General features: G+C 43.3%; 1 protein-coding gene across 2 annotated transcripts; it reads left to right on the plus strand.

Moving 5' to 3' along the window:
- On the plus strand, positions 1 to 26546 carry Hcs (holocarboxylase synthetase-like protein). 2 transcript variants are annotated; one of them, XM_075673476.1, is made up of 10 exons: positions 1 to 155; positions 543 to 755; positions 1223 to 1579; positions 3527 to 3709; positions 3828 to 4099; positions 6375 to 6430; positions 8473 to 8633; positions 12169 to 12283; positions 14898 to 15117; positions 21468 to 26546. In XM_075673476.1, the coding sequence occupies exons 2-10, from the start codon at positions 609 to 611 to the stop codon at positions 21628 to 21630; spliced, it is 1674 nt and encodes a 557-aa protein (XP_075529591.1). In that variant the 5' UTR covers positions 1 to 155; positions 543 to 608; the 3' UTR covers positions 21631 to 26546. The 2 variants fall into 2 exon arrangements, with proteins under 2 accessions (XP_075529591.1, XP_075529590.1); XM_075673475.1 differs by lacking the exon at positions 1 to 155 and adding an exon at positions 249 to 462.
- Positions 26547 to 27404: the final 858 nt, after the last annotated feature.

The raw sequence follows: 27404 nt of genomic DNA on the forward strand, positions 1-27404 counted from the left end.
ATAACCATTGGTAGTAGCAGTAGTGACGCTAAGGTGAACTGTATCGACAGCTAGGAATATCTCCGACATTTCAATGAACCTGAATTAAGCGTATTCCTTCCGAACGACGATGCAACGTGAAACTTGCACCACGTTTTCCTGTGATTGCACATGTGGTAATGTTTTTGGTTTTCGCACCATTTTCTAAGTTACCTAAAACATATATAAATATATATACATAAATTTCCCTCTCTCGTCGTTGCTTGTATGAACCACCTGCGCGATGTAGCATGTTTGAGTGTTCCGTGGCGTGGTTTTGCAGTGGCGCCAGTGCTGCGGCGCGTATTGCGCGTAGTTGTGTAGATTTGCGTTTCTGATTTTCGTCGTCTGCCTGTATGCGACCCTTATATTTTAACGTCATACCTATAAATGATCCTACATGTCTTTCGACGAGTGTCCTTTCGGCCGCATTCGTACTTCCTGGTGCGTTCGTATTGGCCGCGTCTTGGTAGCTGTGGTGAGGGAACTGTGGCCATTCGCTAACTGCTGGGTTTTGCCTGCAGCTGCCTTTGCGTGGGGTGGCTTCTCCCGCTGGAAGTTATGCCAGGGGCAACCTAGAATCAGCCGGAATGGCTCCGCAGAAGCCCCCAAATGTGCTGATATTCACTGATGAAGATGTCGGATCAAACCAGCCTCGTTTTCACGCCGTGAAGGAAACCTTGAGCATGTGCCTCAGCCCCGATAACTACGCCATTTATTCTCTGTCTGAGAACCAGGTCTGTACCTTTTTACCCGTGTCAAGAACGTTCACAATAGGTAGCACGAAACTTCCTTTCTCGTCTCTGCACACGACTTTTGTTAGGTGGTGCCGGCGAACTTCTTTGTGTTCACATAGAGCAAAACGTAATATCACCCAGGCCAATGAGAAAACTGCTCTGCATTCTGACTGGTACTGTTAATTAAAGAATTAGTCATTCTGTGTATGTAGAAATGTACCCCGAAATTATCTCTGAATGTGTAGTTTAAAATTTCGGATTATAACTGGTAGCTTTGACCACTATCTGTGTTTTGCCTAGGTGGTAAGTAAACTTTGCTTGCTGCTTAGCATCTTGGCTGCACACAAACTGACAATGCGGTTATTGTAACAAGACCTGGAAATGCGCAGCATGGTTAAATTTAGGTGCGCTTCTCTTTTGTCATTGTTTTGTCACTGCAAATTCTTCAATGTTCATCTTATTTGCAGGTCAAAACTACTCCTTGGTTGACCAACACTAAACTCCTTATTGTTGCATGCAGTGAAATGAGCAGCACAACAAGGCGCATCATTACTGAATATTTTCTACGTGGAGGGAATATTCTTGTCATGGCTGCAAAACTAGACTTGCCTGGTGTTAGGCCACTGGAACACATTTCAGGGCATCAAGACATTGCCAAAGTAACATATGACACTGCAGGAGACATTGCCGTGCTGAGAGGTGATGTAGTTTACCAGTTTGACCCAGGTACAAGAGTTAAAACATTGGCATGTGATCAGGACGGTGCCGGCCTCCTATTTGAGCTGCGAGGACGTGGCAGCAGCGGATTAGCACTTCTATCTCAGGTAAAGGCTTTCATTTCATTTTGCTTCAATATATTGGATAATCTTTTAAACCTATTTTATGTGCAAAAAATACTGTCATGCTAAGGTAGAGAGAATAAGCAATGAAAGATACACTTGTTGCATGTTGTGCCAAACAAAAAACGTTGCCTTAGAGATGTCAGAATTGCCTTTTTTGTTTATTTGTTTTTCAATATGGTAAAAAAATTCTGCATCACTTTCAAGAAAACACAATGTAGTTACATTACATCACAGTGTTTAAGTATGGGCACTGATATTATTAAAGAAACGTCTGCAAAGTCTGCTCTTGGTTTTTGTGGTATATGTAATTAAATGTTTGTGCAAGTCAGTTTAAAGAAATGGCGGGTGGAAGTCGTACTATAGAGTCAACATACATTATGAACAGGGTGATGGTCACAGGTAAATATTTCCTAAATTTCATGCATTGGCATGATCAAGCAAATAGGTTTAATGTTCCAGTTGTTCCTTTTATGCAACTGTCCCTTTTATGTTGGGAGACAAGGTAAGCCCCAGAGGCTGCAAACTTAGAGAGTGCTGTGTTGGCATAATGATTGTACACAAAGTGCCTAAAAGGGTTAAACTTGTTTCAAATTGGGGGTCCATACCCACTTTCTTAGAAGAAAGCATGTAGGGAGTTGTACAAAATTATTTTGGAAATTAGTTGTGAAATGAAAGCAATGTCAAATTTGCTTTTGTACAAGCAGCAAGAATAATTCATGCTTGTCCTATTAGCACCTACTTGTTAATGGTGCATCAAAGGACTGTGGCATTCAGCTGCTAAGCTCAAGGTAGCAAGAGTGGACATTTGGACTTGGCGGTGCTATATTCTAAAAGCAAGAAAAAAAAAACAGTGGTGTTAGGGCCATCTGTTTCTTTGTTGTTGTTTTTTTCCTCGCTCCTAGTTTTATCAAGGTTGCAGTCCAATTAAAAGCTGTGGCAGCAGCTTTCCAGCGAGAACAGAGTTCAACAGTGCTCACATGTTAAATTTCAGTGCGTGTTAGAGGACCCCGAGTGGTCTCGGTATTAATCCGAAGACTTTTACATTGACATTGATTTCGGGTAAATGACATGAACTGACATTTTGAACTGTTCAAGGACATGACCCATTTTTAGCACCATGCATGAATCCTGTTGAGGTCATTCTGTAAGTATTTCTTGGAAATTATACAGTCTACAACTTGTAATGAGGAAGGCAAGGTAAAAGCTGCAGATTAAGCAGCTTGACTGGACCCACTTCCCTGACCACTTGACAGCAATCAACAAAGCAGCTTAGTCGTACACATATGTACAAAGAATGGTAAACAAATAACATGAATAACAAGCGCATTCAGAACATAAACACCAATTAAGAAAGAAGCAGTGACTACCTATACACCGATTAATTACACATAAGCATTAACTCCTTGTTCGACATAACACAGAGGGAGCCTTCACTTGCATTTGTTGAGTATGTGTAGCAAAAAATATTCACTACAATTATAGCCATACTTAGTACATGTCCTTGGGACATACCAGTATTTGCTATGTCTTCTAAAGTAATAGGTATGTTTTTCGGTAAATTTGCGGCAGTTTTCATTTTAGGACATTGTTCATAAAGTTCTGCTTTAAAAGCAGATATGAGTTGGTAGTCGTAAAATACTGTTACTTCTTTAATGTTGTAGCTGAGGAATAAACTAGCGGTTTGAGCATTATAATCAAAACTAGCAATTGCTGACAATCTGATTTTCTGAAATGAAACTTTTTAGGTACCTTTTGTGCACTTTACTCTATATTAACACTGCAGTGTCTCTCACAGACCAGTAGTTGTTGCTTTGGGACATAAAGCCCCCATCTGTAAATCAACCTTGGTGCGTTGTGGACTTCATTATGCAATTTTAATGGTGTTTTTTGCTTTTTTTCATAGTTTCAGTATTCTGCTCCTTTTTTCAGATTCACCTGGAGTTTGATCCTGTATTCTTCAGTACATCTGAGGATGTGTTTGCAAAACTCAAGAAAGCAAATGAGAGCAGGATATCGATGTTGCGAAACATACTGTCCACATGCTTTCGCTTGAATTGCAGCATCAGTATCTCCCACAAGTTGTCAACAGGAAATGTGTTTGCAGCAGACAGGGTGAGCCAACGATGGAGGTTGAGAGTTTGCCTCACTTTGGAGTATGTACTTATTCTGTGAAGATTTGGTTTTTAACTAAACCTCCTCCCCTACTTTATCTTTTCATCCTTTTATGCAGGCGGTGCTTCTGGATTTTTTGTCTAGACCACAAACTACTTCTGGTGCATTTGTGGATGGCGGCACCACTTTTCATTATCTCACAGCAAACAATGCCGCATCGATGACACCTACAATTGACTGCTTGCCTGTGATCATCCCGTCTAGCGATACATTCTTCAGCTGTCCCTCTTTCAACAGTGCAATTTATTTCACTACATTGAGGACACACAGCTTGGGCCGACTAGCCCTTTTTGTTGAGAACGTAACTACCACCATGGCAGCTATAAAAGCGTGAGTTTAAATTTATTTTCCAAGTGTACTACAGTTTTTTTCTTGTTGAACACACTTTTCATTTTTACATAGTAGCCTCCGTGGAGTTTTTCACATTTGACATATTTCTGACCCTGCGTGCCCATGAACGTACTTTTGAGAAATGTGGAATTATCATTGAAAAGACATGACACAGTATCCTTATTTTTCTGTTGAATGACAAAGTTGCTGATTACCAACATACTTTATGCAGAGGTGTTTGTTGTTACAGGGGCCCTGCACAACAATTTAACAAAGTAAATAAACCCGCCCGGCCATTATGCCATCTCATGAACACCTCAGCCAAGTGTTCACAATTGCATATGTCTGAGAGCATACAATCTTACTTCAAAGTTGGCATGTCTGCTCCTGAGGCCATTTGAATTCTCCAGCAATCTTGGGTAACAAGATCGTATGGTCACAAAGTAAATTGGCGGCTGTTGGACAGGCTTTGTTTAATTGATTCAGTTGCAGTGAAATATCAAGCACCAGCTCATCAACAGGTGTCATAGCAAGAAAACAGATTGAGAAAGCATTATAAATAGGGGGGGTAACACAGTGGCAGAGAAAAAACTGAGTGAGTGTGGCTAGTGTGAATGAGGCTTAGCATAGTGATAAATCACTGGTAGGAGAATTGTTCACACTAATGAAGTTCCAGCCTCCGTGCTCAGAATAATGAAAAAAGAAAGCCTGAAAGCCATCAAAGGGCAACTTAAACAGGCCCTACAACACTGCTTCAAAACTGAGAACGCACTGGAGTTGGTATGATGCCTTGCGAAGGATATATTCCCGAAGAAATGTTTTTAAAAGAACCTAATAATAACTGATGTATATATAGAGCATAATATTTACTTTTACCATTCCTTCTCAACACAGCGTTCCCTCGTAGTTGGGATGTGGGACTGATAGCAGTCAACTGCATATTGACCCTTTCTTACTTCTTCTTTCTGTGGGGTGATTACGGTAACCTTTCAAGGTTCGCATCTGACAAAGATGCCGATGAGTGATAAAGGGCTGGCAACAGGACGGGCAGGACGCTTTAGCAATCCCTGCTTGCTAGAAGATTGGGGGGGGGGGGGGGGGGGTGCATGTGTGCACAGCAAGCTTTTCTCACTTGAGGGTAAACAATGATAATGAACAATTGCCCCATGGCTAGCGTGTATTTGAATGTTCATGGCAGTGTTTTCTGCAGATTGTCAACATTTTCTTACACTGTTGAAAAAGTGTTGCAGTGGCCTTTAAGCTCAATGTAAGATCACTGGTAATAAGGCTTCGCGTGATTTCTCAGAGGACAGGGCATGTTGATGAGGCAGCTGTCTTTATCTTTTAGGGGTTGTTTTTGAATAATAATAATAAAGCAAAATTAGCAATGCGCCTTTAAAATGTCTGTGCAACAAAATGTCTGTACAAGCAAAAAGAAAATTGCTTCCTTGCCGCCTCCTGCCGTATACGAGCAGCATCTTGTTGCATCGGTTAACAACAGTATGATGCAAGACAACATGTGTTGTGGGGCAGCAAACATTTACACTGCTGTGAACAAGGCCAGAATTTGCTTAATTTTAAAAAAAGTTTATGACTGCATTTTTGCTGCTTCAAAGGATTACAAGACTAAAAGCAGACCATGAAAATTACTTTACAACATTTCAACAAGGTAAAACCGATAACAAAGGATGCTTGCTGAGGAGAGATGGCACAGTGGCAAAAGATTAAACTTTTTCATACTGTAAATGTGCTGAAAATTTAATTGGATTGCTCATTGTGGATTATTGAATGCCTGCCACTGCGGTTAATCATGGTTAGCAAATATTGTCCTCAGTTGCATGTCTTTAATTATTGAAGATAATCATTGCTCAAACACCTCATATAGTAAACATGCAAACTTTAGACTGTGCCATCCGCTGAAAATGGTGGCATGCTGCTGCTGCGCACACATCTCTTTAGAGAGCAGTAATTTTTTTAAAAACCAAGCTCACATTCATGTTCCAGCATTAAATATCAGCAGCATATACTTTTTGATCAAAATCTAAAGTGTCAGTAGACATTTCTTGGCCAGTCTCATCCAAAAATGCTTTACTATTCTTGCTATTAAAATAGTGTCACCAGCAGCTGCTGTTCTGGGCTGCCTCGGCACATGATGCATCTACTTTTGTGGCAGGTTTTTAGGGACTGGACCAGAAATTTCAGAAGCGGTTGTGGGTTATGATGCACAGAACAGTGACATTTGGTCAGTAACATGCGTTTACTCTTTTCTGTGCAGTTTACAATCTATCCATGGATCTATTGCTATTGCCACACGTCAGCTGAACGGAGTAGGCAAGTACTGTTTTAACATGGAAAGCTGTTGCAAAACCATTTAAGGTACAAAATCAGTGAAATTGGTTTTACTGAGTATGTTAGGCTGATGAGCCCAGCATACCTTTGTGTCATCAGGAAAAAAACAAAAAAGAAAGAAATGGAGGGTGCAATAAAAATTGTTCATTTTTTATTTTATTTGTTAATTTTTTTCGCCTTGTTCACATGCAAGAGTTGACTAGTCTATCGATCCTAACTTTGTAGGTGATCGCAAGGTTGGTTGGAAAAATTGCTCTTCTGAAGTGTTTGTTTGAGAGTGTTAGTGAAGGCATTTATTTTCACCATTTTGATAGAGACAGACATCTCTTCTTACAAGGAGCTTGACTGAGAAATTTACAGCAGCGATTTTGTCCTAGCCCTAGAAGTATTCGAGGTCTACTCAATCTAGATGGTAGGTGTACTCATCACTTAGTGCACATCATGATGTTGCTTAATGGCTATGTCATTTCACTGCAAAGGACAAGATAAATAATGGGTTTGACTCCCACCTTGGTAGCCACATTTTGATGAGGGCAAAATGTTAAAAACAGAAATTTTGGTTCATGTCCAAAAACCTCAGATAGTAAAAATTCACAGCACTTCTATAATAGAATAGAGATGTTAAGCCTATCAGCTGATAACGTTGTTTCATTGTCAGAAAGTCTGCAAGACACTTCTCATCCACTTGCAGGCATGGTGCTGAATCATTTGATGCAGTTGACCAGTATGAAAGGGAATACTTATTCAGTATTCAAAGAGCATTTACAACAAAAGTAAATGCTCTTTCAAACCTTAGCTGTTGGCAGTTGCTGAGTAGTTCTTATGTTGAAGAATCTGACCTGTGGAGCTGCATTCATTTCAGGAAAAAAACAATGATAGCTAACAGTTTTGAATAAGGTTTCCTTTTTTGTATTGTTTCCAATTCTATAAAGGTTCAAAATGTGCTAAAATGTTTTAATTTGCTTATTCTCAGCCTTTGATCAAACCTTACGATTGAAAGTAATACTACTAAAGCAGGCAGGATGACGGAGAGTGTTTACATAGGTGCATACTCATGCATTTCAGAATTGCCATTTGTCAGTCTTAAATTCCAGAAGTTTTCATGCAATGATTAGCTCTATTTAACATTGATGTAGCCAACAAATGTGGCGAGTGTTCTGAGGTTTAAATTACTTGACATACTGTGTAGTCCTATCCCAGAAACTAGCTCAAGATATTTTTTAACTACTAGTCATAACATGTATAAGTTATGCTTACAGAGCTTTTATACTGTATTTGAAGTGTATTTCACAAGGCCTAGAACCTGCTAAATTTTTTGATCACAAAAGTAGTGTTTCAGGTTTACCCGCTGTGCTTTTGACAGGGACAAGTGAAAGAACGCAGGACATGTATCACACACCTTGTGATGCACTTTTTGCCACATTAGAAATATATCTTGGAAAGCTAAGGTTCAGTCCACATTGCTATTTATTTTATACAAATAGTTTCCTTGACATTATGCATAGAGTTACCATACTTAAATGAACATGGCCACATATAAGTGGCAGTCTAGACACATAATTAATTCACTATGGTTTGCTTTTAAATTTAAATGCAAGAGCCAGTCATATTTGGCAGTCCAAACTTTAGATAAATTATTGACAAAAGCACTGAGATGCATTGTACTGATATGGTTCATTAATAATCTAGCATTGATCTATGCCCATGCTATTCTTTGGTCATGAGAGTCATGACTTAGTTGACAGATTTTAATATGGACAAGAGTTGCAAACTAGGTGGGCTGGCATATCTGCATCTTGGCAAATAAACAGCACAGTGACTGATGACATTAAGAAAAAAAATGAACAAAAATGAGTGCTTGTTGAGTGTTCTTGCAAACAGGGAACCTTGTTGGCTTCTTCAGTATAAATGCCTGTCGTTACATGCACTTAATATTGTTTTTGTCATTGATTTTAAGAAAATAGCTGATGAAGCTGTACTTAAAAAGCAGCACCAATAAGTCGTCTGTGGTCTTGTAATTGCAGGTCGAGGAGGAAATGCCTGGCTTGGCCCTGCTGGCTGTGCCATGTTCACTGTGTGCCTGCAGTTGCCACTGCATTCACCTCTGGGCCAAAGAAGCCCTTTTGTACAGCATCTTGCTGCCCTGGCTATGGCCAAAGCTGTTCGTAGCACACAGGGCTATGAGGTACTGCATCAGTGGCGAATCGCCCTGCTGATTGACTTGTCATACATTCAACTTGCTGATTCTTGTGTGCAAAACAGTTTTGTTTGAATCAAAAATTTACATGTGCTAATTAAAAGTGCAGCATGTCGTCACTTATCAGTTTATTTATGTCCACTGCAGGAAGGGCTCTCCAAGTAATCTTCACTTAACCCTGTCTTGCATCAACTGGTTTTCATCCTATGCTTGCAAATTTCCTAATCTCTTGACTATGCTTCTCTTGGTACCCATTCTGTTCCTTTAGTAAATGACCACTTATCTGCTCTACACACTACATGGCCTGCCCAGTGGCACTTATTCCTATTGATGTCAACTAGAATATCAGCTACATGTGTTTGCTATCCATGCTATTGTCATCCCGTCTCTTGATGTTATTTATGCCTATCATCATCTATTTCATTGCCCATTGCAGAGTGCCTAGCTTCCTCTGACGTTTCTTTAATATACCGTATTTACCCAATCCTAACGCGACCCTGAATCTTTAACACGCACCCAATTTTCATGGGTTTAAAGTAAGGAAATAAAAATGCAGTCGAATGTGACATGCTCCTGATTTATAACAGGAATATACAGCACACACCCAATGTTCGCAATCAGAAAAAAACATGACGTGCAGAATTCACCTTCACAAAAGGCAATTTTTTAATTAGCTTTCATAATGAAAGTGGCGTGCCGTCATCATCATTTGCATTTCATTGGCCACAGATACCGAACGCACAGGGGTGGTAGTCTCGAGCGATCACGTTTTGATATTTTTTTCATATTTTTGGTAACTGTGCATTGGACTTGTCGATGTAGGCGGCCGAAAGTGTTCGTAGCACAGTGCCTGAAACGCTAGTGGTCATATATGCCAACGCATCCAGTGCCGAGTCACAAGCCGTCTCGCGAAAGTGATAGTATGTCCGGGAGTCATAGACCGAAAATACCGCTCCAGATCGTAGTCAAGCGTGTGCAGCTTAAAAGGTGCACCACAAAAGGTGGAACTAATTCTTTTACAGACAGTTGTATCATTTGTATTTCACAGACACCATTGCCATCTCATAATTCACGACATGGCAGTGCCTGAGCAAGGGAAAGGGGAGCACATAAATAGCAAGGAAAGGAGGAGAGGAAGAATTGGACAACGTAGTTCACTGGTGCATGTATGCATGCTTCCTTTCAGAGGTGTTTTTGCCACTGCATTCTTGACCCGTCACTGACTATAGCTTCAGAAACAAATTTTAAGGATGAAACCTTAGGTATAGATGTTGACGTTGTAGCACTGTTAAGAGTTCAGCCCAAAAAATTTTTATGTTGACTTTGTAGTGACTATTGCAATGAAGCTGAAGACACTGCTTTGACCAGTTAACTTCATGTCCATCTGTTTATGGATTCTAGTGTGTACTTGCTCATGGTAATTTCTGATAAATATATGAATTTGCAAGACAAAAGATATGTTAATATTGAGCAAACAGAAGGGCCACGCACTGGAATTAGTATGTGAGAGCTGCGTGAGCAAAGGCCCACACACAGGTTCAGGAGTGTTCACATTTCATTAAAAACAGCTTTGTTGAACAGAGTGCACATGGTGCTGTGAAGCAGTGACCTACACGACTTTGCTTTCTTGGCCTGAGTGGTGGAATGAATTGCTGATATAAAATGGGGGCTTTCTCTAGATAACCGAGTAAAGGATGCTGAGTGAATCCTGTAAACAAAAATCATTCTGAAGCTCTGGGCCAAAGCAAGGCTAAAATATGTAAGACTGCAATGCCAAGGAAACTGCTGAGGAGTGAGATGTAGAATGTACAATGTGAAGGGAATGCTGATCATTGAGACAAACAGGCTCCATTCGATAGCTTGCATGAACTCTTCATGTGTGACAGTGTTTTCCACATAATACAAGATGATGATTAATTAACCCTTTCAGGGTCATTGACGTAAATGTATATGGCGCCGTGAAAAAGTCCAAAATGGTCTATGCTGTATATTTACGCCGCCATCTGTACGTTTAAAAAGTGCGCTGATTTCCTAACTTTTTCTTTCCTGGCATGTGTTGCCACTATGGGAATACAGGGAATTTTTTTCTAGTGCTTCCGTCTTGGTTTTCGTTGCATGGTTTGCTCCAGCGAGTCTATATATTACCGCTTGCGCATTGGCGCGCGCGTAGACAGGCAGCGGTTAGTTTGGGTTTTGTTCGACAAGCGATTTCGGCTTCTTGCGCTCGCAAAACTGATGGCTGTCTCATTACTAATCGCTCACAGGGTGACCGCCTGTTACGCGATCGCTCGTTTATTGCTCATACGGGTGCGCATACGAAGGATGCCGCCGTGCATGCGTTTCCTTTTTTTTTTTTTTTTTCTGGAGACTCTCGAAAACTAATTGCCTATGGTTGGCAATAAGATGAAGATTAGTAGAAGTTTGTCACACGTTTTGCTTTTTTGACGGGCGCACAACCACACAGTTTTCTTGAGTGCACTGACCTACGCAGTTTGATTACGCTATGGATGTATATATTACTGTAATAGCAGGAACATTTGAACTTGCGAAATATTCTCGTGTGTGCATTTTCTAAGCCTTGAACTATGTGTATAACAGTGCATCAAATTTTTAATTATAAGTTTATTTCCTTTTTTTATTGTTGTTATTCATGAATAAACAGTACCTATTTACCAACGCAAAATATTTTTTTCTCACTTTACGGTCGAGCTAGAAAAATTACGGAAATTTTTTTCGAAATAGTTCCCTCTGAAAAATTTAAATCTGCAATAAAAAAAAAAAATTGGCCCTGGGCGGTCACTTATGGTGAAAAGATTGACCCTGAAAAGGTTAACTAGCAGGTTTCAGTGTGTAGCGCAGTGAAGTACTCTCACTGGTTAACAGCTGGCTGAAATGCTGAAATAGACTGTGCCATCAGTCTAAAGCAGGCAAGCGCTAGCAGTACTGCCATCTTCAGAAATAGAGGAGCATTCATGTAATGTGCTGTTGGGCTGCTGAGCACGAGGTCGCGGGATCGAATCCCGGACACGGCGGTCTCATTTCGATGGGGGCGAAATGCGAAAAACACCTGTGTGCTTAGGTTTAGGTGCACATTAAAGAACCCCCGTGGTCGAAATTTCCGGAGTCCTCCACTACAGTGTGCCTCATAATCAGAAAGTGGTTTTGGCATGTAAAACCCCATAATTTAATTTTAGTTAATGTAATGCAAGGTTGCCTGATTTTAGGGCGAGCAGGTGATAAAGGAGTGGCTAGTACGTACTGCTCTCGTGTGCTCCCAGTTTTATGAAGCTACTCCCACTCTACTGAGCTATCAATGGACCATTTGACTGCTGCTTTTGGTGGACAGCTGGAGAGCATCAGTGCTGACGGAAGAATTTTTAGAACACTTGAAACGTAGAAGTGTTTCTGCTTTTTCTGTGGATTTTGATGTAACATAGGTAAAATAGCAAGGTTGTCAATACTTGATTGATGAAAGTACTAACGTTATAGATGTGCTTATAACTGCTGCTTGCTTTCTTTTCAGATGGTAAATATCAGAGTGAAGTGGCCAAACGACATTTACTATGGGTCCCATGTGAAAATAGGAGGTGTCTTGGTCTCATCAACGGTTAACAAGGATGCCATTACTTGCTTTATAGGTAACCTCAATTCTTAATAAGTAAAAATGTTGGTTATGAAGAGTTTTCCCCTACACTACTTACGCTGTGTACAGTTATAGGAACTGTTACAGTAAAATCTTGATGACATGACCCTCATCCAAAACAAAATTGGAACAGCAAAGAAATGTGTGCTATTGTTGATGTGTGTTCAACTCTTGTGGGATAAGAAGCCTGTGGTGACCATGCTTGAATCTCCCTCACCGTGTCAAATCATTGCCATCTCAGCTTCATTTTCAGTTTTAGAAACAAAAATTAGCTGTAGAGTGTGAGGTAGGGTAAGTAGAAAGGATGTCAAATCAATGTCATGCTGTTCACCAAAAACTGTCAAGTCACAAGGGCAGTATATTGTTGTCATGGAGCAGCCATGTGTATTCACACTGATAAGGTTGTTTTATTCTCACACCTTGCCATAGATACATTGAGGAACAGATTCCTTATAGATCAAAATTTTGTGGGACCCAAACGGGGAAAACAAAAGTCAATTATAATTTTATGTTGCTTCTCATTTGCCTATTCGTCATTAATCAAGAGGGGTTTTGACTTTTCCATTGACTTGCATCAGTAGGTGTAAGCCTAGGCTTTGTCACCTGTAATAAAAACTCTAATGACATTTGCAAAGAATGCTGGAGTCGTTTGCAGGAGTGAGGTCAGAGCAAACGTCAAGTCTTTGCTGTTTTTGATCAACGTTCAGTAGTCTAACCATTAGTATTGATGCATTATCTCACTAGCATCAGTGGTATGACAATGGTCCTTTCAGGTAATTTGACAGGCTTTCTTGATGATTGTGAATGTTAGGATTGGCACATTGCAAGGTGTGATGCAGTAAAGATGAATTATACAAGGTGTTTTGTTTGACGTAGTAGTACTGCGGAAACCCGCAAGGTGGAGAGAAGCAATTAATAAAGGGAAAATCATACATCCACCTGTTCGTAGCAATTGCTACAAATTGCTAAATTCGTCCCGGACCAGGACGAATTTTTCTTCAACTCTGAGGCTTTTCTTTCGAGGAACCCGTTGGGTTTCCTTTGTAGCAATTGCTATGAACGGGTGGATGTCTGATTTTCCCTTAATTAAGGTGTTTTGTTACGGCACAAAAAAATATTAAATTGGAACACGAACACTACACTTATGAGAAGCTCAGTCAAATACAAGGGGTTATAAAATAAAGCTTGTCAGACTTCACAAGTTCGCTGGCAAAGGCTGAAGACTTACGGTACTGGTGGTGCCCATTGCGATAGAACTATCTTTGGTGAAGTGATGCCTGACATGGAAGGGAAGGATGGCAGAATGGGCAGAAAAAGTAGATGGTGCCAGGCTTGGCAGACGGCAGCAGGCAGCAAACTTGAATGGATGATGGCAGCGGTCTCGATTGTGACGGCAGCAAACTCGTACCGCTCCAACATCGCGCTTCTGGCGATGAGCCGAGGCACTCTCCGTCCTGTAGACGTGCATGCTCGGTCTTCAGAACAGTCCACTTAGATGCGGGTTCGGCTGTCCCTGCGGACTTAGTCACGCCCACCTGGTACGGTGGCATTTGAACAATCTCGTCCGACTGCTATTCACTTGTGCTGCTACGAGCAATTTTTTCTTGCACTGCACGAGATCTTCACTTCCTGTTTTGTCATCCTCTTGTTAGTGTCAGCTGCTCTGTTATCTGCTATCCTTTCTGCCTAGCAGTCTGCTATGTACTTCGTCACAATGATCTCTGGTGTTGTACTAGTCACCTGTGGACTAGAGCATTTCTCGTCATTAATCGAATTTCTGTGCCTAAAACCTGGAAAACCACTCAACAGTTTGAGGACAACATGTGGCTTCTACCCCAAAAACCATCTTCAACATTTCATAACATTCTGCTGTAGAGTATTTATTAACTTGAAACAGAACTTGAGGCAATTGCATTGTTCAGAAAACTCCACCATGATTATATTTGTCAAGGAAGAGAGGTGCATCTCTATGTAGGAGCTAGGATACCACCATCCTCTATGTGCTCATGATGCTGGCTTTCAGCACACTAACCCATCGTACCTCAGGTACAATACCCCTTGCTGCCGGTGTGCTAAAAAAGTCTTGCAGCAGCACATTTAGTCTGGAAACTTACTGTCTAGACCTCGTACTTTAGCCCCACAAAGTAACCCTGTTCTTGGCACATTATAGCTGAAACTGGCTGCTGCACCTATAAGATCCAACTTTACTTACCGTATAAACCGTAATATGGGTCGGCCTGAAGTATAGGTCAAACCCTGCCGTTAACTTGGCCAGACGATGACTCCAGTATGCTAAAGAACACTATATAAGTTGAGTGGCAAGTTTCGCTGTTCTTTTTCAGGGGAAAATCTAGACCTATATTCCGGTTTATACGGTACTTTAAGGGTGGGTGTAAAGTTCTTTGGAAACATTTACTTATCTGGAATTGCAAAGATCACAGGGTCATGTATTTTGGAACCATTTTAAAATGAAGGCTTGTCAAACTATGTTGGGACATGCTGATTTTCAATAAAAAGTCAGTGATAGAGCAATCCTGTTCACGTTTCCATCTTCTTTAGTGCACTTTCTCAGTTCTCTGATTCTGCTCTTTCCTTGATTTGTTCCCCAGGCTGTGGCATGAACGTTTCCAACAGCCAACCAACCCTATGCATCAATGACATTGCAAAAGTAGTGTCCTGTAAATTTAATACGCAGCAAGTGGTTTGCCCGCTGACACCTGAAGAAGTCATTGCTAAGGTGTTAAATGAAATAGAGTTTTTGGTGGCAACATTCCAAAGTGGAGGGAGCAGCATGGTATTACAAGAGTACTACAAGTACTGGCTCCATGGGTGAGTACCATATCACTTTCAGAGACCAACTCTAAACAAGTGGTATCCTAAAGTTGCTTATTTGTCTTGGATTATGCCCTCAAGCATATCTTTCTCTGATATGAAAAAAGCATGATGCGTGTGGTGGTCCTACCTTGTGTCAGGATGAAATTAATGCACTTTAGCTTCAGCGCTTTATCTCGTGTAAGGTGATGTTTCTTTGTCCATCTCTCAGTTGAGTTGCTTTTGCATTATGCAGTGCAGTCTGTATGCTTTATTTTTCTAACTGCTTCTGACAGCTTGGCTTGTACAATGCATGCCATTGCTATTTTTTCTGCCAAGATTCAGTGCCATTTGTGTGCTTCAGGCACTGTGCTCACAAAGAAGTCGGATACTTAAGATCACCACTTGGTTAGCACTTATGAATTTAAAACTATAATAGGTAGGGGCGGAGAGTTTCCAGTGCTGCCCCTATTCATTTATTTGCTGCTAATGTAGAAGTGTGGAAACCACAATACTTCCCTAGCCAGCCATGCTGAAAAATAAATGAGGCTGATCATTTCTGCTTTTGAGCAGGGGAACTTGAGCTTTGAATGCTCTCAGAGGTGATAGCTATGACACTTGACCACTCTCTACTGTAACAGAAAATTTCTTAATGTTTAGATATTTATGAAGTGTTAAAGGGCGACTGAAACAAATACCTTTTACAAATGGGCATTGTTTGGTTTAAATGGTGTTCTTTGGGAACTATGAAGTGAGCCAAATCACGCAGTATGAGTTGGCATGAATCCAATTCCTGCGAAAGATAAGGTGACACAGTTTCAGTATTTTTTTGTGCCCTAAGACCAAAGCATCTTACCTGCCTTGGTGGCATAGTAGCTCTGGTGTTGCGTTGCGGAGCCCGAGGTTGCGGGACCATATACCAGCCACGGCAGCTGTGTTTCGATGGTTGTGAAATGTAAAGACATCCTTGTACTGTGCTTTCGAAGCACGTGGAAGAACCCCAGGGTGTCAAAATGAATCTGGAGTCCCCCACTACAGCCTGGCTCGTAATCATACCGTGGGTTTGGCGCGTAAAACCAGATAATTTAGTTTTTTAGAGCATCTTGCATCTTCTTACTTTTCTGCCAGTACAGTGCATAAGTTGGTATAACTTTTTAAGCTTCGAAATTGCAGACTTGCCCAAGTATATTGTTTATACTGAGATATGCTGTTTGCTGTACAAAAATTTCGCGTTAACTTATTTGGTTAAGATATATAAAATTGGTCTTAATTATCAAGAGTATAACTCTGATGCATATGGAACTTGCGTGCAATTATAAATGAGAAATGTTTCAGTATGGATGCACGTCTGGTCCTGTCCATCTGGCACCTGCCTTCTGCCTAAGCTTGTAATTTCTAGAATAACTGTTCTACAATGTAGAGTGCAATTTGCATTAGAATAGCTGCACTTAGTTGCCACTTTTGGACCTATTGTATTGTGCTAGATAAAATTAAGCCATGTTCATTAATTAGTCACTCACATACTTCTGCTTCAGTGTCAGGTATTCTTTGATCTTGACTGTGTATAGGTCGCCACAGTTCAGCCCTGTTTGTTAGGCTGCCACCAGAGTGTGGTGCCCCCTGTGACCTGTGTGTGTCTGTCTCTATATATGTTCGGGTCGAATAAAGGAGGGTCATTCCCTTTTCGTCTAAGCAAGTGGCGGTACGTGGCGGTCCGTCCCTGCGTGCCCGTGCCCCGCGACATGGTGTCAGAAGTGGCCGGATAATGCCCCCCTGCTTTAGCCTTCACCTCATAGGAAGGCACCAACATGTCCCTCGAGACCGGCGAGCCGCCGAAATTGTACGGCGTCAACTTCCAGCCGCCGGCACTGTTAGACTTCGCGAACCCGCCAACGTGGGCAACATGGCTCAGCCGCTACGAAGACTACGCAGCAGTTTCAGGACTGACGCAAGCGTCGGGAGACATGCAGGTACGCTCGCTACTGTACTGCATGGGCCCGGAGGCCCGCCCGCTTCTCGAGACTTTCTCGCTCGATGTCCAGTCGCTCGCTTCATACCAAGCCGTTGCTACCAGCTTCACTCAGCACTTCGTGCACCCGGCAAACAAGCTTTACGAATCGTCACGGTTCCACAGACGTGTTCAGCTACCCGACGAAAGCATCGACACGTACTACGCAGAACTGCACAGGATGGTTAAGCGCTGTAACTATCCGTCAGCTGCTGTCGAGGAAAGGCTTGTACGCGACCGGTTCGTCGTCAGCCTCCGCGACTCCCATCTCTCGGACCAGCTGTGCCGGACGCGAAGCTGACACTCCAGGACGCTTGGACACAAGCCCGTCAATCCGAAGACGCCAACAGGGAAGAGGCGTTGCCCCAGAATCGCACCGAGCACTCCCGCGAGCTCAACCTCGACGCCACAAAAGCTAACAAGTTCCCCTTTCGTCGTCGCTCCGGCACAAAGCCTCGTTCGCCGCAGCCGCAAGCAGAGCGCTCACGCGAGCCGTCCACTTGTGAATTCTGCGGCCGCGCGCCTCATCGACGTTCAGACTGCCCTGCCCGACGCTCCGCCTGCAACTTCTGCAAAAAGAAAGGCCACTTTGCCGAAGTATGCCGCTCGCGGAAGTTCAAGCAGTACAAGCTCAGCTCCATTCACCTGCACAACGTCGCGACGCCCGCCGCGGCGAAGTTTGTCGACGTCACCGTTGACGACTACACAGCGCAGTTCAAGGTTGACTCCGGAGCCGAAGTATCTCCCGTTCCCAGCGACTTTCCTACGTTGGCCGACAAGCTTGACCAAGTCGACACTCTGCTCACTGGTCCGGGAGGACAGCCACTGCGCGTGCTGGGCTCATATGTGGCACGACTTCAGTGGCAAGGGAAGGCAAGCTGTCAGCGTCTCTACGTGATCCAGTCTCTCACTGTGCCTCTTCTGGGACTGCCAGCGCTCCAAACCCTCCAAGTAGTTCGATTTCTTGATCAACTCAATACTTCAAAAGCGACGCTGCACGCCAAGCTCTTCAATGGATTGGGCGCTCTCAAGGACGAATACAACATCTGGTTGAAACCCGATGCTGTACCTTTCTTGCTAAGTGTACCTCGCAGGATCCCCATCCCGCTGCTCGAGATCGTCCGCCGCGAGCTGGACAAATTGGAAAGCGCAGGTGTGATCCATAGGGTTGACAAGCTAACACCATGGTGCTCCGGTCTCGTCGTCGTCCGGAAAGGCGATGGTTCCTACCGGCTCTGTGTTGACTTGACACAACTAAACAAGGTCGTCCACCGGGAACGACACATTCTACCAACTGTCGAGCAAGTTCTTGGCCTCCTTGGCGATGCAACAGTTTTTTCGAAGCTGGACGCGACCGCAAGCTTCCACCAGGTGAAGCTCTCTGAAGACTCCCAAGAGCTTACGACATTTATCACCCCATATGGTCGATACTGCTTCTGCCAGCTCCCCTTTGGCATCACCTCCACATCAGAGTACTTCCAAAAGCAGGTGGCAAGAATCCTGGAGGGCCAAGAAGGAATCGCCAATATGATAGATGATATTTTGGTTTTTGGACGCACCCGCCAGGCACATGACGCCAGACTGAGCCAGGTGCTATCTAGCCTTGCAAAAGCAGGTATCACATTGAACCAGGACAAGTGTCGTTTTTGGGTACCCGAGGTCTCCTTTCTCGGAGTTGTCGTCTTAGCACAGGGCATCAGGCCAGATCCGGGCAAGGTCGAAGCAGTCAAAGCCATGGCAGCTCCAACGGACGTCGCTGGTGTTAGAAGACTGCTTGGAATGGTGAATCATCTTGCCAGGTTCTTGCCACACATCCCAGACGTCACAGCGCCCATCAGAGCCTTACAGAATAAGTCTGCGAGTTGGGTGTGGCAGCACGAGCAAAAGGCAGCATTCGAGAAAATCAAGGAACTCTTGACGTCAGACAGGTGCATGGCCAAGTACCACCCGTCGTACGCCACTACGGTGTCTGCAGACGCAAGCTCATTCGGACTCCGCGCAGTTTTGCTACAGACGCAACCCTCAGGAGAGCGCCGCCCAGTCGCGTTCACTTCGCGGTCAATGACCCAGACCGAGCAGCGTTACAGCCAGACTGAAAAAGAAGCAGTGGCAACGACTTGGGCTATCCAAAGGTTCGACGAGTTCGTCCGTGGCATCCCCTTCGACGTCGAGACTGACCACCTGCCACTCGTTCCACTTCTAGGCAAGATGGAACTGGACATGTTGCCGCCTCATATTCAGAGACTACGGCTGAAGACCATGCGATACCAGTTCCATACGCTGCACATGCCAGGAAAGTTGCTAGCCACAGCCGATACGTTGTCGCGCATCACCTACAAGCCACCCATTCCTCTGGACACTATCGAACTTTTTGCAGCACAGGTAGTCGGCTGCACGTCGGAAGTCTTGCCACTCAGCCCTAAAGACTTACGACAGGCACAAGAGTCCGATGGCGAGTGCAAGGCCCTGGCCTCCTACTGCCAGCATGGTTGGCCACAAAAGACCAAGATACCACTGCACCTCTCAAAGTACGCCTCTGTGGCAGACGAGCTCTCTGTCTGCGACGGTGTTCTGCTGAAAGGCGCCCGGATAGTCATCCCATCGTCCCTTCGACCAGCGGTCTTGACGCTGTTGTACGAAGGTCATCAGGGCATCAACAGGACCAAAGCCCTAGCTTGGGAGTCAGTTTGGTGGCCTGGTATCTCGGCAGAAATCGCCTCTCTCGTCGCCAACTGTGAACAGTGCGCTTCCATCCGCGTGAACTTTGCCGAGCCCCTGCTCTCCACGGCCCTACCTGGACATCCCTGGGAATTCCTTGGAATGGACTTGTTCCACCTCAACGGCCAGACGTTCATCCTGGTGGTGGACTATTACTCAAGGTTCCCTGAGGAGCACGACAGCTCAGGCAGTCATCGACTCTCTCAAATTCATCTTTGCCCACCATGGAATCCCGCAAGAAGTCAGGTCAGACAACGGCCCACCGTTCTCGTCGCAAGAGTTCGCGGCGTTTGCAGCGCCATACGGCTTTAACCACAGGACCAGCAGTCCACACTACGCTCAATTGAACGGAGAAGCGGAGAGGATGGTGCATACAATCAAGGACCTGTTTCGCAAGTCAAAGGATCCTCATCTGGCTCTGCTCAGCTATTGGGATACTCCAGGAGTTGACGGCTTTAGTCCAGCCCAGCTGTCGATGGGACGCCAACTCAGAACCAGAGTCCCAAAGCAAGACTCCCAGTTACGTCCCAACTGGCTGCCAACGAAAGACGTCGTCGCCAAGGATATGGCTTACAAGCAGAAGCAGGCCGACAACTACAACAGGCATCATGGAGCTCCAGACTTACCGCCACTCCAAACAGGTCAGCGTGTCTGGGTACGACCTGATCAAGTGCAGGCTGCGGTCCTCAGTCCGGGGCAAAGACCAAGAAACTACTTGGTCGAAACTGAGCGAGGTGGCACCCTACAGCGCAACCGGCATCACCTAGTGCCTTCTGGGCATACTGCCTCTGGAGAGGAACGACCGCCACTGCAGCAAGTTCGCTGTCAGGAACCTCAGCCTGCCAACATCGTGGAATCAACGGTCCCCCTCGGACAGTCTGTGCAACAGTCCCCTGCAGCCAGGGACCGCAGTGATGGTGTGACACGAACACGTTTCGGCCAGCCTGTTGTTCCGCCGCGCCGTTTGAACTTGTGAAACTTTTGACGCGTTTGGCTTCCTGAGTTCCTCCCGTCTAACCTTCAATGTTTCAAGGGGGGAGATGTAGAGGTCGCCACAGTTCAGCCCTGTTTGTTAGGCTGCCACCAGAGTGTGGCGCCCCCTGTGACCTGTGTGTGTCTGTCTCTATATATGTTCGGGTCGAATAAAGGAGGGCCATTCCCTATTCGTCGAAGCAAGTGGCGGTACGTGTCGGTACGTGTCGGTACGTGCCTGCATGCCCGTGCCCCGCGGCACTAACCACGTGACAGACTGTGGCTAGAACTGGCTTGGCTTTGGCTAGTGCCATTTTGACCACGCCTTTCCCAATGGCACCATCACACAGTGGTGGGAAACTGCTCTGCCAAAATAAATTTGTAATCGTTCACAACTTGAGAGTGCTTCCATGCTAATGTGAACATGAGCAGAGTTTTTTTACGTGATTACTAGAGCTTGTGATGGAGTCATTAGCAGCATGCTCTAGTTCAAATGATTCAATCTAGTACCAACATTCCAGCTCCAACATAACAAGCTTCATTTTCTGATTTTCTCGATGGGCTACCTTTTCTTGAAGTCGTCGTGTGACACTAGTTTCGGTGAATTAGCTTGTACCCGAAATATTTCACTCGTTTGGTGACTTGCTTTTTTTTTATTCTCACATTCCAGTGGCCAGGAAGTCACCCTGCAAGATTTCGGATGCAAGGCTTTAATCAAAGGCTTGGATGATTATGGCTACTTATTGGCGGAGTGCTCGGGGAAGCTATACAAATTGCAGCCTGATGGAAACAGCTTCGACCTTATGAACAATCTTATCGTTACAAAAGTGTAGCATTTATCCGTGTTATAACATTCCTCACATAGTTGAACCTCAGTGTAATGAAGTTGCATCTTGCATCAAAAATGTGCAATGAACACAAATCTCTGCAGTCCCTGAGCACATGAAACATGAGTGGAGCAGGCTGTAGGTGATGCTCTGCTAAAACTGTCTAATGTCTTAAAGGGATATGGAAGGGAACTTTTCAATTAAGCTACAAAAGAAAACACTTCAGGAATTACGAACAGGTTAGTCTCACCATGAGCTGAGGCCTCTTGGCCAAAAAGCATACAAAGGCAAAAGATGGGTGGCACTGCTGTTGCACCTCCTCCTTCTGTGTTCATAGATCTTTGCTATTTCTAGCTGGGGCTTGTTAATCATTCATTAGCAAAATATGATTAGATTGCATTTTCAAATGAGCAAGGACTCAACCTGCTACTTTTGTTAACTCTCCTATGCACCCACCATATTAGCTCTGTGGCTATGGCGTTCTGCAGCTGAGCACGAGGTCGTGGGTTCGATTCCTGGCCATGGTAGCCGCATTTTGATGGCAGCAAAACGTGAATACACTCGTGTGCGTAGTCAAATAAATCCGGAGCCCTCCGCTTCGCTACGAAGTTGCTTTGGGACTTTAAACCCCATGAATCAAATCAATCAACTTTACCTTCAATAACCAACCTTCAATTTTTCTACTAATAAGCCATCTTTATCTGCCAAATAGATGCAGAAATAGATGCAGTCTTTTCAGTGTCCCTTTAAAGAACCGTGAGGTGTCCTTGATGAAGTTAGCAAAGAATATTTCATGCAATATCATTGACACTAATTCCTGGAAAGGAGTGGATTGATTGCTGGACGCTCCTTTGAATAGATTGTGTGCATGTTACATATCAGCTTATTGCTCATGGACATGTAATTAGCATTTTGCTTATCAGCTAGCCCAAGGGTGTGGAATTCAGTCCTAGTCGCACGTTGAAAAACCCCAGGTGGTCAAAATTAATCCGGAATACCCCGTGCCTCTTAATTATATCATAGTTTTGGCACACAAAATTCTGGAATTTGTTTATATTAATATCAGCTGTTGGCAAAGGTCATTCTACAATGTGTATAAATGTTGGGTGTCAGACATTTTGAGTTAACAAGCTTATGTGTAGAGTGTTTAGTCATCATCACCAGGCCAAATGTTATTTATTAGTGCATTGTGAGGAGTTGGGAAGTACAAAAGAAAAACTGCACATTCTGTCCACTGGGTGGTTCCAACGACATTCTAAAGTCATAAATAGCAGAATAGCTGCTGCAGAAGCACTTTCTCACTGGTTGCAAGACACTCGGCAGGAACTGGCAGTGCAGGTGAGATAGCTTGTGCAACCAGGAGTGCATGCTCCCCTCACAACAAAAGAAAGTCAAAGGAGCCCAGCAGGGCATGTTGCTCTGACGCATACTCGTATCTCCTGTGAAAGATAGGCACTTGCCATGGCAGGGAGAAGTGTTAAGGAAAGGGCATAAGGGAGGAGCAAGGAGCATTTTTAAAATGTGTGAAATTAGCCACATTTGTAATTATTTTTTAATAGCATCATGCATGCAAATAGCCCAAGAATGTATTCTGTTGTTCACTGCATTTGATGCTGTGAACAGTGATATAAGGGTATCAACTACAATGAAATACGTTTTTCACTCTTGGCACATAACAGTTGATGGAATCACCGGCTGACTATTCTTTGTGCATTTTATAAATAAATTTGATAACAGGAACCCAGTAGAATAGTGCGCTAACGACATAGATGACATGGTCTAGTTTTTTCGTCTCTATGTACCTCCCCCAGTGCAAGGTACCAACTGAACTTGCGCCTGGTTAACCTCCTTGGTTTTCCTCCTTTTATGCTTTCTGTCTACAAGATGTGTACAAAATTAAAATTTGCAATAATGTTGGAGCCTGAAATGCTGTTTGCTTAGCTGTAGTTTTTTAATGCTCTCTTATGGCTTTTCTTTTTTTCCTCATTGCAAGTATGCTGGATGCTACAGGGGCGGACAGGACTGTAATACCCGGCCACTCTTATGTAGATGCTTTACCTTTTTTAAATATTTATTTTTATGTGCTTTTGAGCATGGTCTATTCTTCCAGAAAGTGAAGTGGATGATACTAAATGATGGAATATGCCTAAGATTGAAGTACAGAAAAAGGCAGACAAGGGTGCTTTAAAGGGACTTTCCAGTACTTCTTCAAGACAGTACTAACTGTGGCTCAGATAAGATTGAAATGTTGTTTGAAGCAAATGCAAGAACGGCAGATATTGGCTCATGTGATCAGCGGTTATTCAACCAAGAAATTTCAAAATGCAAACCAACAAGAAGTTGCTTTTAGCCTTTAATCACTATTTGCACTCGCCTACTGTCGCAGCCTATATGAAGCGCCTATCACATATATACGTGGAGGGAAGTTCACATGCCATCATTTCCTGTTCTTTGTATGTTTCTACAGGCATTGATGATGGCACTGTTGCTACATGCTCACAACAACCATGTTGAGTAATCTAAAGGAATTTTTAAACAACAGAAGTGAGCACTTTCAAAAGAGAGACAACTTGCCAATGCATGCCAGTTATTTATGGGAGCCGATTTTCTTTCCTGTCTGTCCTCGCACACCTGCTCATCTCTCTTGGCCATTCTAGCCAGAGAGTATCCTACAAAAGGGGCTAAAGAGAACTCTGGCACTACGATCATTCAGCTACTGTAGCAGCAATGGGTAATATACATGGATTTGTACAATCTTTGTGCTTGTGACATTTTTTTGTGCTTTATTTTTATGAATTTCCAAGCAATTGTAGTTTTATAAATTTGGCTAGGCAGTAAGTCTTAGTTTAGTGCACATGCATAACTATTGCATATAGTTGCCTTTATAACACAATATAGTGTTGAAAATGAGCAGTTTACAAGTCTCAAAGCCATCTGAAGCCAGAAGGATGAAATTTAGGCAAATCCATTTACCGCTCTTCATTTCCAGACTGGTTGAACTGGCATGCTTGCGACTCCCATAGACTCTAGTGCCAAGGTTCCTTCTAGTAATTTTTGTAAGAAACTGATTCTAGCCACTCAACCTTCACGCCAACTGTGTGCTCTCCCTTCACTGGATAATTCAATTCATTTGGAGGTGGTCACTCCCAGTAATGCAGCAAATATGTAATGACAAAGCCCACTGAGGATCAACCAGAGTGTGGTTGGCAACAATTGTAATGCTGAGGTTGAGAGAGCATTCCACAGCCTGCTTTTTCCCTTCAGTTGTTGCAGGGCACATTGAACCCCATGAGAGGTTGTGTGTAGGCTTGATCACGGCTGTGAAGTTGTGCTGCATGGTTGTAACAAGACGCAAGGGGGCATGATCACACACAGAGCCTCCTGTGGGTGTGATGGTGCTCTTTTGTTTGTGTCTTACATTTTTGCAGTGCAACTTCACAGCCACGATACTAAACCTGTTACCCAAACCACCTTCATGTTCTAATGGGCAACTGCTCTATTTGTGCAACACTATTTCATCTAGCCTTCCTGCCACCGAAGATCCTGTGGCTCTGTGCACAGATTTTATTTTTTTTCCTGCTGACTATAACGGGTGCATTTTTCATGGCTGCATTTGTGCACATGCAGGTGCGCTTGTCCAGTTATGAGTGCAAATGTGGTTGCATTTAATAACTAACCACCTGTGCTTTTAGCACTGCACTGCACACATTCTTGCTAGTGTGTCTTTTCTGAGGACAAAACTTTTGGCGACTGTGCAGCTACCATGCTTGCTATAAAAAAAAAAAAAAAGCCATCTTAATAGAAACAGCTGAATGCAGCCTTGGATTTTTTGCTACCCATAACAGTGGTTCAGTGGCTATGGCATTCTGCTGCTCAGCAGCAGAGTGGCCTCCTATAGACACCTTGCCTTGCTTTAGTATGTTGAATCCCAAGATTCAATCATTTCCTACTAAGCCCATGTAGGCTGAAGGCTAGCAGGTTGCATAGATGCATTTTGCTGATTACTTATGTGTGGTAAGGAAACCTTGCATTTCTTTTGCTTCCTTGTGGAAGCTGCCAATATGAATGTGCAGTGCACACAGTCCTCGTTAAGTCAAAAGAGCAGTGCTGGTTTGGTTTGCTAAACTAAGAAAAATGTGTGTTTGTTAAACCACAATTTCATTGCATTGAGGTTCATTATGTTGAGATTTGATTGTGTCATGCCTTTTATTTTTCTTGCCACCAAAGATGTATTATTATTTATGCTTATCTTTTTCTCTTCTTTTTCTTTTGCTAAACACGAGAGAGAGTGATTGAAGAGATTGCATTCCGTAATTTGTATGCACAAAGAACATGTTCTAAGGAGCATGTTCAAAATTCATAGTCATGACAGTCTTTCACAAATAATTGTTTGTTGTTTCCATAAATTGCGGCTTGTTGTAGTGCATTTATGTGTACAGTATAAGTTAGGAAAAATGCCCATGTTTAGGCTACTTTTGTTATGTGGTATTTTTTATTTCCCTGCTGCATTAGTACACTAAACGTTTTATTTTCATAAGCTTCCTCTAAATGGGTGCAGAAGCTTTCTTTCCCACCATTTTACTGGTTTGATCTTCATGACTTCTGGTGGAGGTGCTACTGTGTTGTGGAACTTTATGCTGGTCTACTACACCTGGGATGCCTTTATTTTCTACAGGAATTCTTCAGCATTTCTCTTCTTTGTCCAGTCAAAAATTTTTATTTCAAAGCACAGATTTAATACTCTACAATGTAGCTCAGCCCGTGTTAGCTGATGCTGGCAGCTGGGTTACAGTTTTAAAATCTTTTGGCTTCAACCTTCTGGGGCCTGCTTTGCGACATTTATATGTTTGTAGTTTTTACCCTACCAATATTTGTTACCCATTGTGATATATGTTTTAAATAAACAGTATTTTGAAAGAGTGTGTAAGTTCATTGTGTGATGCTGTACCCTTAAACTCCAGCAGAACCGATCTCACGATAAATGTTTTATCGATTTTAATGCAATTGGTATTGAAGCAATGTGGTGACCACCGTATTCTTAACGCCGAGATGTGTATGCATCCGGGCTCCTCTCTCGCATTTCCCACTGAGCCATCTAGTGGTGCCACTACAAAGTCTGCGTGTGACTTGTGTTCGGTCCGCTGAGCATTGGATAAATTTTTAAGGATCTTTTTTTTTTTATCACTGAAGAGTGGCACATACGTAGTGGCAAATACCCAGTTACTCAAATTACCATCAAAGAGGCTAATTGAAGAGCAGCACATACCTGGTGCCACATACCCAGTGACCAAAGTTGGTCCGACGGTTGGTTTTGAACCATTTCCTCAGCACGTTAGCCCAATCTGCTACTGCAGTAGAATGAAGCTATACCAACGGACTGCTCTCCACATCAGGCCAACCAATGCAGCATCAAAACCCATTGGACGCCGCAAAGAAAGGTTCACTTTAAAATCTTGTGCAAGCAAGGTGATGGGCGACAATCTGTTGTTGGTGGCCTCCACATTTGTTCTTGTAAATTTACGACATGGTGCGTGTATGTCGTCCGAGAAATCTAGCAATATGCGGTACGGCGTCCAAAATTTCGGGAGCCATTACGCATTGTTTTAGTATTAGTTCTATGACTAAAGAAGTCTGTTTAATCTGAAAGGTGAAGCAATGATAGCAATAGCAAAGTAGTGAACTACAACAGTTTTTTTGCTTACTAATTAAATAACAAGCACAGAATCTTGCAAGCACAGGCAAACATGAACAGACCTTTCTCGATGACTGCGAACACTCGC

This window comes from Dermacentor variabilis, chromosome 1 (assembly GCF_050947875.1).
Source record: "Dermacentor variabilis isolate Ectoservices chromosome 1, ASM5094787v1, whole genome shotgun sequence".
NCBI lineage: Eukaryota > Metazoa > Arthropoda > Arachnida > Ixodida > Ixodidae > Dermacentor > Dermacentor variabilis.

What these genes read in the sequence shown, in the direction of transcription:
- Hcs (XM_075673475.1), top strand. Translation starts at nt 409, where the DNA reads ATGATCCTACATGTCTTTCGACGAGTGTCCTTTCGGCCGCATTCGTAC. An exon ending in GGCCGCATTCGTACTTCCTG is followed by an intron (nt 463 to 542) that starts GTGCGTTCGTAT and finishes TTTTGCCTGCAG; the next exon opens with CTGCCTTTGCGTGGGGTGGC. An exon ending in ACCATGGCAGCTATAAAAGC is followed by an intron (nt 4,100 to 6,374) that starts GTGAGTTTAAAT and finishes TTTTCTGTGCAG; the next exon opens with TTTACAATCTATCCATGGAT.